The 13081-nt window shown below is 24.8% G+C and overlaps 1 protein-coding gene across 1 annotated transcript in view; it reads right to left on the bottom strand.

Moving 5' to 3' along the window:
• Window positions 1-202: 202 nt before the first annotated feature.
• LOC107454186 (jouberin) overlaps window positions 203-13081 on the bottom strand; it is a 34807-nt gene continuing 21928 nt past the window's right edge. Inside the window, exons 12-21 of the mRNA XM_087155983.1 lie at window positions 12705-13006; window positions 11711-11766; window positions 10200-10291; window positions 9482-9615; window positions 8412-8552; window positions 7651-7793; window positions 6034-6139; window positions 4281-4339; window positions 1165-1244; window positions 203-439 (exon numbers count right to left, since the gene is read on the bottom strand). Of these exons, the coding sequence (XP_087012109.1) occupies window positions 343-439; window positions 1165-1244; window positions 4281-4339; window positions 6034-6139; window positions 7651-7793; window positions 8412-8552; window positions 9482-9615; window positions 10200-10291; window positions 11711-11766; window positions 12705-13006 (1210 nt within the window). The 3' untranslated portion in view covers window positions 203-342. The remainder of the gene's footprint in view (window positions 440-1164; window positions 1245-4280; window positions 4340-6033; window positions 6140-7650; window positions 7794-8411; window positions 8553-9481; window positions 9616-10199; window positions 10292-11710; window positions 11767-12704; window positions 13007-13081) is intronic.

The following is a 13081-nucleotide window of genomic DNA, read 5'->3' as shown; positions in this document are numbered from 1 at the left end:
AAAAAGCATGAGCAATACAATTAGGAAAAAGAGCTTTCAAGAGTAAAGAGTAAAAAAGCATCAATAAAAATTTCATACATAATTTCTGTAAGGGAAAGAACTATGTAGTGAGTGTAATATTTTGAAACAATTTTTACATTTTAGCAAAATGGCTTAGAAGATATCAAAAACTCATTGTAATTATAATCAAAATACAGCACAATAAACAATACACAAACAAATTTTATTAAATATCATAAACTAATGTACATAAAAAACAATATGTTTGTTTTATTGAAAATAGTCATTTAGTTTTGTCATCCAGTTAGTTACAGTCATCCAGTTTTGAAGAATTGTTTTGACTTAGGTTTTATTAAGTTCCTTCAGCTTCCTTCGTCTCTGAGATCTTTTGGAACTTCTTTGCATTATTGGAGGTGGGCCACTAGTTGAAGATTGACTGCTGCAGATTAAGAATAAACACTGTCACTATTTTTTTTCCTAATATATATTAGTAAATGATGTGATTAAAAAAAATATTGAAAATGGATATTTTTTTTATAGCTAAATTTGCAATATAACTAAGTAATAAAAAATATCATAATGCCTAGAGTGATGTTTATGAAAATTTTGGGGTGAAATCTGTTAAGCAAAACACATAGAAGTATAAAATTTCATGAAAAGAAAGTAGATAAATATTTATGTGCAAGGATAGTAAGTGATACTTCTAAGTTGCTTTTATAAATTTATTTAATAATTTATATTATCTTTTCCCACTAATGCTAACTTGATTGGAAAAATTTTGAAAATAATAATTGATTTTGTTGGGTAATACATACTCATTCTATTCGTTTTAAACTACTATACACAATCAATATAATATTGTAATGTGTAGTTTGGTCTTTATTAAATGAATGTTACTTTAATTATGAAATCTCAACAAAATGTTAAGGTTGAATAAATACAGAATGAAACCCTAACAAAACAACTACACATGGTTAAATGCAAGTAAACTTTGTCATAAAAAATTTCTAACTAAAATCAAACCCCTACTTTTTGATATATTTGTGCCTGAAATTCACCCTTCCTATAAAATCAGCATTAGCATAAAAAATTGGTCATGTGACACACATTCTCCTTAAAAGAGAAAATATTTATACAATCAACTTTATTATGTAATCAACTTACGCATAACCATCCGACTTAGAAGAGCTGTCAGTAACGGCAATAACATCATATTGACCAGACTGAGTAATGAGTGCTGTTAGCTGAAAGAAAAAAAAACATAAGTATGTTTATAATGATACATATGATATGCATAATGAATACATCAAAAAAAATCAAATAATAATAGTGTGTCAAATATTAATAATATTCAGAGCTGGTATAAGATAGGAAGAAAAACGGGAAACTAAATAAATAGTATGTATGTTCCCTAGCACATACAACAATTCTATGTATATACCTCTATGACATTTAGCAAAAGGAAGTGAAATAATAAATTTTTCTCATTCTACCTATTGTAACATTATTGAAATTGCAAATTCACCTTTGAGGATATTTTTTAACAGCCATAATTTAATTTTACTTCATACTTTAATTTTAAAACCATCATATTTGAAAAGTTAATGAGAGTTAATTGTTGCAGTTTCTGTTTCACCCAGATTTTTCTAAAAAAAATTCTTTTTTTGAATATAACTGAATAAAAAATCTGAAGATAAATAAAATAAGAGGATTAATCGGGAAATTTATAAAAAATTTCTCTATGAAAAGATAAATGTCCAGAAGTTATAAAAATGTCTCACTGCACTATGCTCCATTTTTACAATTGTGTCTTCTATTATGCATTACAAAATAGTGAGAAGCATAGAGGTGAAAAAGGAGTTATTCCACTATTATAACCAAAGAATGAAATTGCAATTTTTTTAGAAATGTCAAAGGAAATATCTCCTAAAAAAGAAACTTGAGAAGTGAATTTTTTTAAGCATTTGCTTTCCAAGCCTAGATGGTATTTCTTTTCTAATCACTTTTTTTTAATGAAATCTTTATTAATAATGTTCTTATTTTATTTCTGTATGATAAAGAATGTACTTAAATTAAAAAGAAATATTTTTGCAACAATTTGTTCTAACATTTCATCAGTTCTTATATTTTTCGTGAAATGTATATATATATATGTTCCTCAATGATTAAAATTTGAGAGATTATTTACATTATCTCTCAAATTTTAATTGAATTAACACGTTTCTTGAGATATTAATTCTTTAATATAAGTAAGTGTAAAACTGTTTACAACTAAGTGAAATTGTATGTTTTTGAAAAATTCTCATAACTCATCATTCATATATATATCTGAATGAATATAGTTCCAATAATAATTTTCATATTTGATTTCTTTGTAACAGTTTAACAAGTGTTTGGTGTCTGAATTTTATATGGGTATGCTTCATGCAAAATCTCCTTAACTACAGCAACAGTTTCAATGATTGTGATCATACATAATGTACAATAAAGTGATATAATGTACAACAAAACGATATGGGCAACAAAAACCAGTGTCACACTTATGTTTGTAGCAGGGTTGGCATTCTGTCAAGAGGAACCTATTTCTTCAAGGAGATTGGAAGATAGGGGAAAAATTAGAAGACACTTTAAGAAATGGAAGAAATAAAAAATATTCATACATAATTGTTTAACAATGACTATTTAATAAATAGTTCGAATTGAAGACAAATAAATTCACTATCTAGAGGAGATCAAAAATGACTTTCAATCTTTTATTATCACCAGAGAGTCAAATTTTTATGAAAGTAGTAGCCATAAACTAATAACACGTTGGCAAAAATGTGGTGATTTGTGACAGTTTATACTTTGATTAATAAAATAGTTTTTAAAAAAAGTTATTTAAATTTACAATAAAAATCTGACATTTCATATGCAACAACATAACATTTCAGACAGAAATTTGAATAATGCATTTGAGTATTTACTTTTAACGCAATGATTCTATCGATTTATTTAGCAATTATAGCAATAATTTTCCACATAGTTTTTAAAATCTGATATTTTTAATACAATATTATTTATTACAACAACTGAAACGAAACACACATTTGAATTTTGAAAAGATCTTGTCGTCAATCTTTATTTCGGTAGTTATTATTATGAATTTCATGATTTTTGTAATCTGATGATAATTCACAAAATGTGAACAAGGAAATAATTAGTGGCCCCCAACAAATGTAAGAATATCTCTCGTAACGCTAGAATAAAAAAAATTACATATTCAGCTAAAAAAAATAAATGCAGTTTTTTTTTGGCAAACACAGCGTTTTTGTTATTTTAAATTAGTAGCATATATTGTTATTATTAAAAGTATCTTGCAGAGAGATAATAGTGCTAGACAGTTATTTCGCAGTAAGTTCGAAAAAATTCTGCCACAGGGGCACAGTTTATGTTTTTCTAAAAATCAAAGAAAATCTTTTTAAGAAAAAATGCAATTCTGAAAATTTAAAAAAAACAAAACTCATAAAAATATTATTTACATATATATATTTATCATAAACTAAGAAAGAATTTTCAATCATATAAAGGTAAGCAAAATTATTTATCGAACATTAATGTGCAATAGCACGTAAAAGAATTTTGCAAACATGTGTCTTGAAAGAAAATAAAGACTATCTTTTACTGCAGATATTGTACTAAGCAACAGCCTAATTTGAGTGAATACTTACATGCTTAATGATGAATATGAATTTTTTCCTCTGCATGCAACATTTTCACTTTCTTTTAAACATTTAACATGTATTAGAGTGCCAGCAACATCACTGTAGAGATTTTAAAAACAACATAAAAAGAGTATTTTCTAATAAAGGTTGATAAGGAGTAAAACTTGATTTTTATGAATGAAATATGTTTTTAGATGCATAATGGTAAACTCAGATACATACTATAACAGAATATTTTTAAAAATAATCATAGTTACGTAAAAACACAATAAGTTTTTACACAACTATGATTATTTGCTATGATTTGATGTGATTGGGTGTCAACATAGTCAATCAAACAATTTTCATTTTTTAACATACTATGGAAGTATATTTGATAATATTGCAACATATATATAAAAAATATATGTGAAAAAAATTCACATATTCATTTAGTTAAATGAAAAGGCTTCATTCCTTCTGCTATTATTAGTTAATCTGACCTGGAGTTAATATTTTTTCACTACTGACAACATAAATAGAAACTCTCATTCATTAACAACTAATAAGAAAATACAGTAAACAAATTATACTTACTGTTTGAGATTTTCCATTGTGATCAAAATTTTCTAAAGACTTTTGAGAAATAGATGAATCTAAAATAAAACATTCAGTTAAATTCAAGAAATAGAATAAAATAAAAAGTTTTATAAAACTAATAACAGCAAATGAACTAAGCCATTATTCATAAAATTTAAGTTTTAACACAATGAAATTAGGAGAAGCTTAACAATTTAAACTCATTTTCTTGGACTTCATCAAAAGATAGTGAATTTTAAATTATGTATCACCAACTTTAAAAGAGTGCTACAACAAGGGCATAAATTGATTTATTACTTAGTAATTTAATAATAAGATTAAGTATCTTCTACTTTTAATCTGCCCTAAATATCCATCATGATGTCTTTGATACATAACTTTTTTTTAAAACAAACTAGAACTATTCTTTTAAATAAACATTAAGCGTTCATTTTTTACTGTATCAGAGAACAATACATCCATCAGGAGAAAAATAATTGTATGATAATAATAATAAAAAAAACAAAGTTTAATTCCAAAAATCATTCCCCTAATTATCTTTTTCTGAGTTGTTTAATGGAAAGAATGCAGCTCTTTTTTACTTAAAAAGAACCAAAAAGAGTGTTGCAATGTAAAATGATTTTGCACTCCAGCACTGGATAAGGTCAGCAGAATAGATAAAACTTTTTTAATTTAAGTATCTTGATTATAAAGATAAAATTCTTAACTTTTCTAATTGTCAAATATCAAATTTTACTAAAATATGACTAACTTGCTTTATGATATTAAGCAGTTTTTAGCAACAGCACAAAATTTGATATAACATTCAAAACTATTGAAGAAACAGCAATGTTCTTTAAGGAAGATGAGCTATGATATATGACATAATTTTATTTCTGGTCAAGTTATTGATCTTGACCAAAGTTAGCAAAAAAAAAAAAAAAAATAATGATAATAACAATAAAACAATTTGAAAAATTTAATGACTGAAAAAATTTAATTCAGGAATTCCAAGCATGACTGATAAACACATAATTTTGAGGCTATAAAATTGCTTATTCTTCCAAACCTGTTTCATTGCAATATTAAATACACAAATTTTTAAGAATAAAATTTTTATTTATTGACCTGATCGATGATTATTTACAAGATCTTATAGTATTGCTTCTGGCATTATGTAATTAAGCAAAACATAATGTTAAGTGATTGCCTATAAAAATATATACCTATTATATTGCAAGTCTTATTCCCATGATAAACGAATCATAGTCACAAAAAACGAAACATTATCAAATTTTGAGAGAAGGAAAAAGAAACTGCTGAGCACTTGAAAATACCATACTATACATTTCTGAGCATAAGTTAAAGAATTTTAGCAGCTTTTTAAAGTTCGATAAATTGTTAGCTTACTTACTACTGACAGTTAGCTTATTTGCAAAACAATAAACAAAAATACCTAGATGCTTTCCTTTCTGTTCAAAGATAATAATTGAAATATAGCCAAATTATTAATAATTTTTTATCATTAATTTTTACAATGCATAAAAACCAGACATAATGGAGACATGATTGAACATTATAATGTTTTTTTTTTGCACTGGCTTTGTACAGGGTTAAAATTTTTTTAAAAAAATTTTGTAGAAAAATAAATTAAATTGCTCATACACTAATGAACTTAAATGTAAAAATACAAAGTATAATATGAGAGTTTTCAAACAAAATAAAAGCATACAAACATGACATTTTTCCAAATTAAAGAACTAAATATTACCCGATTCATATAAATGACCAATAGTTTTTCTTTCATGTGAATAAGAATTTGGTGAATATTTTCTTGCCACATCTTCTTGACCCATAAAAACATCTGAGCTAGGTTTCTAAAAAAAAAAAAAAAAAAAAAAAAAAAACACATTTACTAGATAATTAAACCAATTAATTTTAGAATTTAAATTAAAAAATTTCAAAAAGCAAAATAATAACAATAAAATAAAATTAAGCATCAAAGTTAAGATTTTTGTTATCTGGGTATGAACATAATTTTTGGATTTAATAACTAAGTGCATGAATAGCAGATTGGTAAGAAGTAGTGGCCAAGTAAGTTATAGCCAAATAAATCAATTGAGTGGTTGAAAACCCTTGAGATACACTGGAATAGCTGTCCAGACTCCAATTTACCTCTGCATTTTACCATAACATACAATAATTATATGACTTAGGCTTAAAAAATTATTTCAGTATGTTTGTAATAATAAATCAAGAAACTTAGTTGGTTTCAGCTTAAAAAAAAAGATATTAGGTTGACTGCCATTAAGTATAATATTTAACAGATAAATGATGTAATAGTACATATTTACTTAAAGCAGTGGTGTAGTTTAAGGGTGGGTTTGGGGGTCAAAACCCCCTCTCAAATTAAACATCACTTCTTGATTAATAAACAGTTGTATGGTAAGTAGGATGCCCCTCGAACATACATTAAAATTACGCCACTCACTTTAAGTGAAAAAGAGAAACCATTTAGACACAACCAGACGAGAAACTAAATATTCAAAAATTTAAACTAGAAGATAGAATGTAAAGCCAAGATTTTGATGAAATGGTATAGTTACTCTACTAAAATCTTATGTCAAAATTATAATGCTTCAAAATGCCAAAAATGAAAAACTTTTGTCAACTAAATAGATAAAAAAAACTGACATAAACCACCGAAACAAATTTCAAAAACAACAATACAGCTTTAGGTTTATTTAGCAAAAACAGCTAATTGTAACTTAAATCTTAGTTTTGAACAGAATTAATTAAAAAACTTTTATACATTTTAAAATAAATTCAAATAATGGTATACTGAAATAGAATTTTAATCTACACTTGATAATTTTACCTGTTTTCCAAGATTTAAATATGTGTGTTGAAACATTACTTGAAATAAGAACTTGGAAGTACTTAGTTTGATTTTTACTACTCTTCTATACATCAAGTATTGATTAAAGAAGCATGCAAAGTAGATGGAAATGGATGGATGGATGGACAAAAATTAATCCCAAACTTTTGTAACAAATTTTAATAAAATTAAAGAAAAAAATCTCACAAGTTTTAACCCATGTTGCTTTTAAGAGATATATGTTTTAAGTTTTCATGAAGTAATGAAAATAAATTAAAATCTAATGTTGTCTTAGTTTAAAATTATTTAATATTTTTATAGTTTCATGATTTGTAAACTAAAGAAGTCTTTAAACCATTGATAAAATAAACAATTTCAATTTTTAAAGTTAATATCAAAGAAAAAATTAAAAAAATGAATGAGTTATATTTCAAAAGTACTAAGAATTGCTCAGAAAAAGCTATAAATATATTTCCTCATAAATATTTCAAATGTAAAAAAAAAATATACTCTATTTTTTTCTTCAAAAGATGGTTCATTTGATGCTTCCAAACTACAGAAAGCCCCTTTGTTTTTGGGAGATTTTTTCCTTTCTTTAGGAGTTGCTTTTTTAGTTGAATCCAGAACTGTTGAATTTGTTGACATCTCTTCAGCTAAAGAATTAGAAACCTTTTTTTAAAAAATATAGTACACTTTTTTTAAAAAAAATATAGAAATATAAACAAAATATGCTATTAAAAAACTATGTTTTGAGTGAATCTACACTGAAAATATACAATTGAGGTATAAAGTTTATAATAACAGTATAGATTTAGAACATAACTTTGAATTTTAACAAGTTAAAAGGTTATCATATTAAATTGTGAAATGGAGAAATTTTTGGATATTATTTAATGTTTTGACTTTCAATTATCATGAGAACATGGATATAAATTTGCATGCAATGCAATAAAAAATTCTTTATAGAGCATAAAAGTTTAATACAATTTAGCATATATATCCTCAGTAAAGGTTAATATAAGATATATAGCTTTTACTTTTAAATTGTAATTAACCTTTGAACAAAATGGGTTATTTTAAAGAATGATGTGTATCCTTTTTTAAATATTTCAGACAACTAAGACTAGGGCAAAAAATCAATTAAAACAGAAATACATTTTTTTCCATCAATAGAAAATAAAGAATAATGCTCGTGAATTTCAGTTAAGTAAATTATTTTATCATTAAATTGTTATTTACCTAAAATCAAATTAATGTGGTTTTATGCTTACTTTTGTTGCTGAATGTGTAAATGTGTACACATATAGTTTCTTCCAATGAGCTGACAGCAAACATGTGCTCATATGGATGGTATTCAATACACGATAATTGACAAGGATGTAGGTTATTTGGCAATGTAGCATCAATGTGTTCTACATAAACAATAAACATAAAATTCTAAATAACATAAAATTCACAAATTTCAAAAATTAATTATTCAGACAGAAAGGTAGAAATTGAAATGTGCTAATTATGCAAAGATTAGCTTTGCTAAAATATTTCAACCTCTGGTGGACAATGTATATTTTAAGAGAGTAATAGTAAAAAAAAAAGCCAACCACCAAAAGTCATAAGTGTCCAGTGACTTTAGTCTACATACTACTACAATTTAAAAAAAACTAATCAATTGAGAGACTATAAAACATGTTAAAACAAAAATTCTACTAAACGTAAAATTTATCAAAGTTAACACAAGATTTTTGAGGCCTAATTTAAGCCTTTCTCTTGTTTTTCTAAATACTTAGGGTTTAATTTTTATTTAAAGATATGACTAGTAAATTTAATGGAGTTTAAACAGTTCAATCAAAATAACATTAAAATTTCAGTATTTATGCTGAAAACTTCTTTTTCCTTGCTTTTTTGGCTTACTACATTTAATTTAAATATTTGAGTTTAAATAAAAACTGACCTATTGACAGACTATGAAAAACTTTAAACAGAAATTCTGTTAAAAGTAATATCTACCAGATGATAATGTAAGATTTTTGAAGACCAATTTATGCCATTTTTCTTGTTATTCTACTAGCTTTCTTGTAATTCTACTAGTTTTTGACATGAATTGCAATTTTGATAGTTTATACAGTTAATTAAAAAATTTAAATTTAGTTTTCATTTTGAGACCTCTTCTTTCCTCTTGTTTCTCTTGCTTAGCACACTAAAATTTAAAAAAAAAAAAAAAAAAAAAAGTGAGTTATAATTTTAAAGTTAAAAACATTTATTCTAATGTAATAGAGTGAAATTAGAAAATCGGATAAGTTTTTATGAAAAAAAGTAAAAACTTATGTAAAGGTTAAATACTCACTTGATTTTGTATTCCATACACAAATGCTTCCATTACTGCTAGAGAGAAAAAGCAAATTTCCACAAGGTGAACAGCATCCAGATAAGGGATTTTGAGGTTTCATAGGTAATTCATATTGGAATAAGACTTGATCTCTAAGAAAAACAGGCTAATTACAGCTATTTCAAAATTAAAGAAACTCAATTTAAAATAAAATGAATATTTTAAATACTAAGTTCAAACTTTTCTTGATTAAAATGTGATCGATTATAATTTATCTCATCATTATTGAATGCTATGCAAAAAATTGAAACACAAACATTGCAGAAATCCACATTATTATGCATGCATTAATAATTATAACGTATTTTTTTAACTATTTCAGAAAACTTGAATGTTAAAATTTTTGTAAAACCTCATATTTTGTTTGTTATAACAAGGGAGAGCTTTATGATAAATAAAATAAAAGAATCCCTACTATTTCATACCGATATTTATTTTTGAATACATATTTTCATAAATAATTATAAATAAGATAATAAATAAGAATTAAAAACAAAGAGAATTGAGGAAATTTATATATTAAGTTCATATTTAAAAAAAATTTGAAAAATATTTACAAATCTTATTAAATAAATAGGAAGAAAAAATATTTGTGATACAGATTAATTACAACAAATAAAGTGTTAAAAATACATATTTTTCAATGAGTTAATGTCTTGGTAGTTCAAGAACTCACTTTATGAAATCAACTGATCGAACGCTACCATCCCCGCAAAATACATGAACAACATCTGAAAGGCCATCAATAATTTTATCAACAGATGTTATCTGAAATTAAGAAATAAAGGCATTTTTATGGTTCCATTATGTATAGCTAGAAATGTATACAGAAATGAAACAAATTGGCTTTCAACACAAGAAAATTTTCTTTTTTCTTCTTCTTATTTTTTGAGTTTATATGAATAAATGTTGAAAAATAACAAACTTAAGGAAGTTATTAAAATAAAAACAAAATCCAAAATACTCTTAAAAAGATTATTTTAAATAAAAGAGTAACTAATGCCACTTTTAAAAACAGAAATGATTGGATTCTCAATATGCTAGAATTAAATACTTCTTTACAATGGTGAGCAAACCAAAATGGAATTTGAAAAAAAAAAGTTTATCATAATCTTTATCTTTCCTATTACAGTGCCGTTAAAATTTCTTTTCAAATTGTACATGAGTTAAAATGTTTATTATAGATAGTAAATAAACAAGTGCTAAACAAAAGCTTTCATTTTGCTGGATTTTGAAACATAAAATATGACATACTAAAATGATGTAAAAAAATAATATACCACACAATACAAAAAGTTTTGATTATTAATTAATAAAATAATAAAAAACAATAATTATTGCAAAATATATTTCTCATAGAATTACCAGTGGATAAATTAATTTTATTAATTGTGCACAAATATATTTTGATTCCTGTATATATTGGAAGAGATTTGATAAAATATGCAAAAAGTAATTTTCTTTTAAGTAACTCAAACCCAAACCATTTTTTGCCATTATGAAAGATGTTTATTCAAGGAAAATACATTTTTATGTCTGATTTAGTAGCTTATATTGGATGTACTAATTAATTAGCATATTTAAGATTTTTAATCAATTAATTAACATTTTTGTATGTGAGGAATTTGATTGTTATTTAAGATATATTTTTTGTATATTGTCTACATGATGAAATTAAATTATCATGCATGTTAAAGATTAAAACGATCTGCTTTGCAAATAAATTCAAATTTTATATAAAAAAATACAATTTTTTAATAGAGAATGAAACGATTTAGAATTACAAACAAGAGAAAGACACTGTTCATGCTAGTTATCAAAAATTTTTTGAATTTTACGTGTAGTAATATAAATTGATGCTCAAGAAACAAAAACAGTTATGAGTATCAGATTCTTGATAATGAATATCAGACTGAACAACCAGGATAAAGTTGACAAATGTTCAGTTCAAAAACAAAACCTGAACTTTTAAAAACTAAAATGAAAATGGGTTTGAGAGTCCTATAAAATTTTCCCTTTTCTAAACTAGTCACAAAAAATGAATTTAGAAACATGAAATTATATATATTAAAGTATCTAAATTCTTCTTCATTTTTAAAAATGAAAAGGTATTAATACATTTGAGAAAGGCAGGCACATTACCTTGAACAAAATAAGTCAAAGGTTAAATAGTCTTTACAACTGTACCTTAATTGCAGGGATATTTAGTTCCTTTACATGAACATACTTCTCAAATTTTCTTTCTAAGAAGAGATGAAAGATACGATAAATACAAATCAAATTAAAAAATTATAAACAATGAAAAACTTATTAATAAAATATCCCAAGAATTAACATACATATTACACATGTATCAATATATAAGAAGACATATGCGAAAGATAAAAAAGTATTATTACAGAAACTTTTTACAGAAAAATCAAACATTACAAGAAAAACAATTGTTCCAAATTTAAATGGTGTTTTCATAATAATTTTAAAAGAAAGTAAATAATTTAAGGGATAAAATAGCATGATTTCTTTTTAACTAGAAGCTCAGAAAAAAGTATTTATGAGTCAGAGCTTGTATGAAAAGGCATTAACTAGACATATATCTACGCTTTTTGATGGAAATATTTAATAATTTTTATTAAATATATAATGTATAACAGCTACTATAAAGAAAAAAAAATTAAATTTTTTTGAGGCAACAAATCACAGAGATATATTTGAAAGAAATATTTAGATATATTTGAAAGAAAATGGAATTCATAATTACAGAATCCAAATCATTTTTTTAAATTTAAACTAAATAAAAGGGCAACCTTTTTACATTTAAATAAATATTGAAGAATAGGATGACAATCAGTTTTACATAATGGTAGGATTAGATAACCTTGTAAACATTTCTAAATCATGGTTTTAATATTTTTTCATGATAATTTAAATAATAAAATATTACATTATTGATTGCCAAGTTCTATTTCCATTTAAATATTAATAAAATAACAATCCAAATATTTTTTTAGTCACACGCTGCATAGCAATTGAGTAAACTCACTTTACATAGATATTTCCCACTGTTGTCTTAATTCTCCCATTTCCCCCATTCAATTGTCCCATTTACTCTCATTTGTTTCAATAGTTTAAAGTTTAAAGCTAGTTTAAATGTTTAAAAAAATAGCATTAAAGATCTATTTACCATTTCGGTTCATAGAATATTTTGAAATATTTGGGATTTTCCACACATTTATAAGGCCATGACTGTCACCAGATAATAATTTCATTTTTCTCTCAATCCAACATAATGTGTTGACTGAACCATTGTGGCCTTCTAGTTCTTGCAAAAGTTGAACAGCATTGTTGTATGTCCATATTCGCACAATATGATCATAACAAGCTGTACAAATAATATTCTTAGTTCCAGGTTGAAATTTGGCAGCATAAACATATGAAGGATGTACAAATGAAGCTTTAAATGTCCATGATTCTGAGCACCATAGTCTAAAAAAATTCTATAGATATATTTTTTAATCCTTCAAACTAACATTCAATTAAATTTTCCGACACAGCAAATGA

The sequence above is a fragment of the Parasteatoda tepidariorum genome, chromosome 12 (genome assembly GCF_982258835.1).
Source record: "Parasteatoda tepidariorum strain Cologne lab strain chromosome 12, Ptep-v5.0, whole genome shotgun sequence".
In the NCBI taxonomy this organism is placed as follows: Eukaryota; Metazoa; Arthropoda; class Arachnida; order Araneae; family Theridiidae; genus Parasteatoda; species Parasteatoda tepidariorum.
This window is presented reverse-complemented; position numbering and strand designations above follow the sequence as displayed.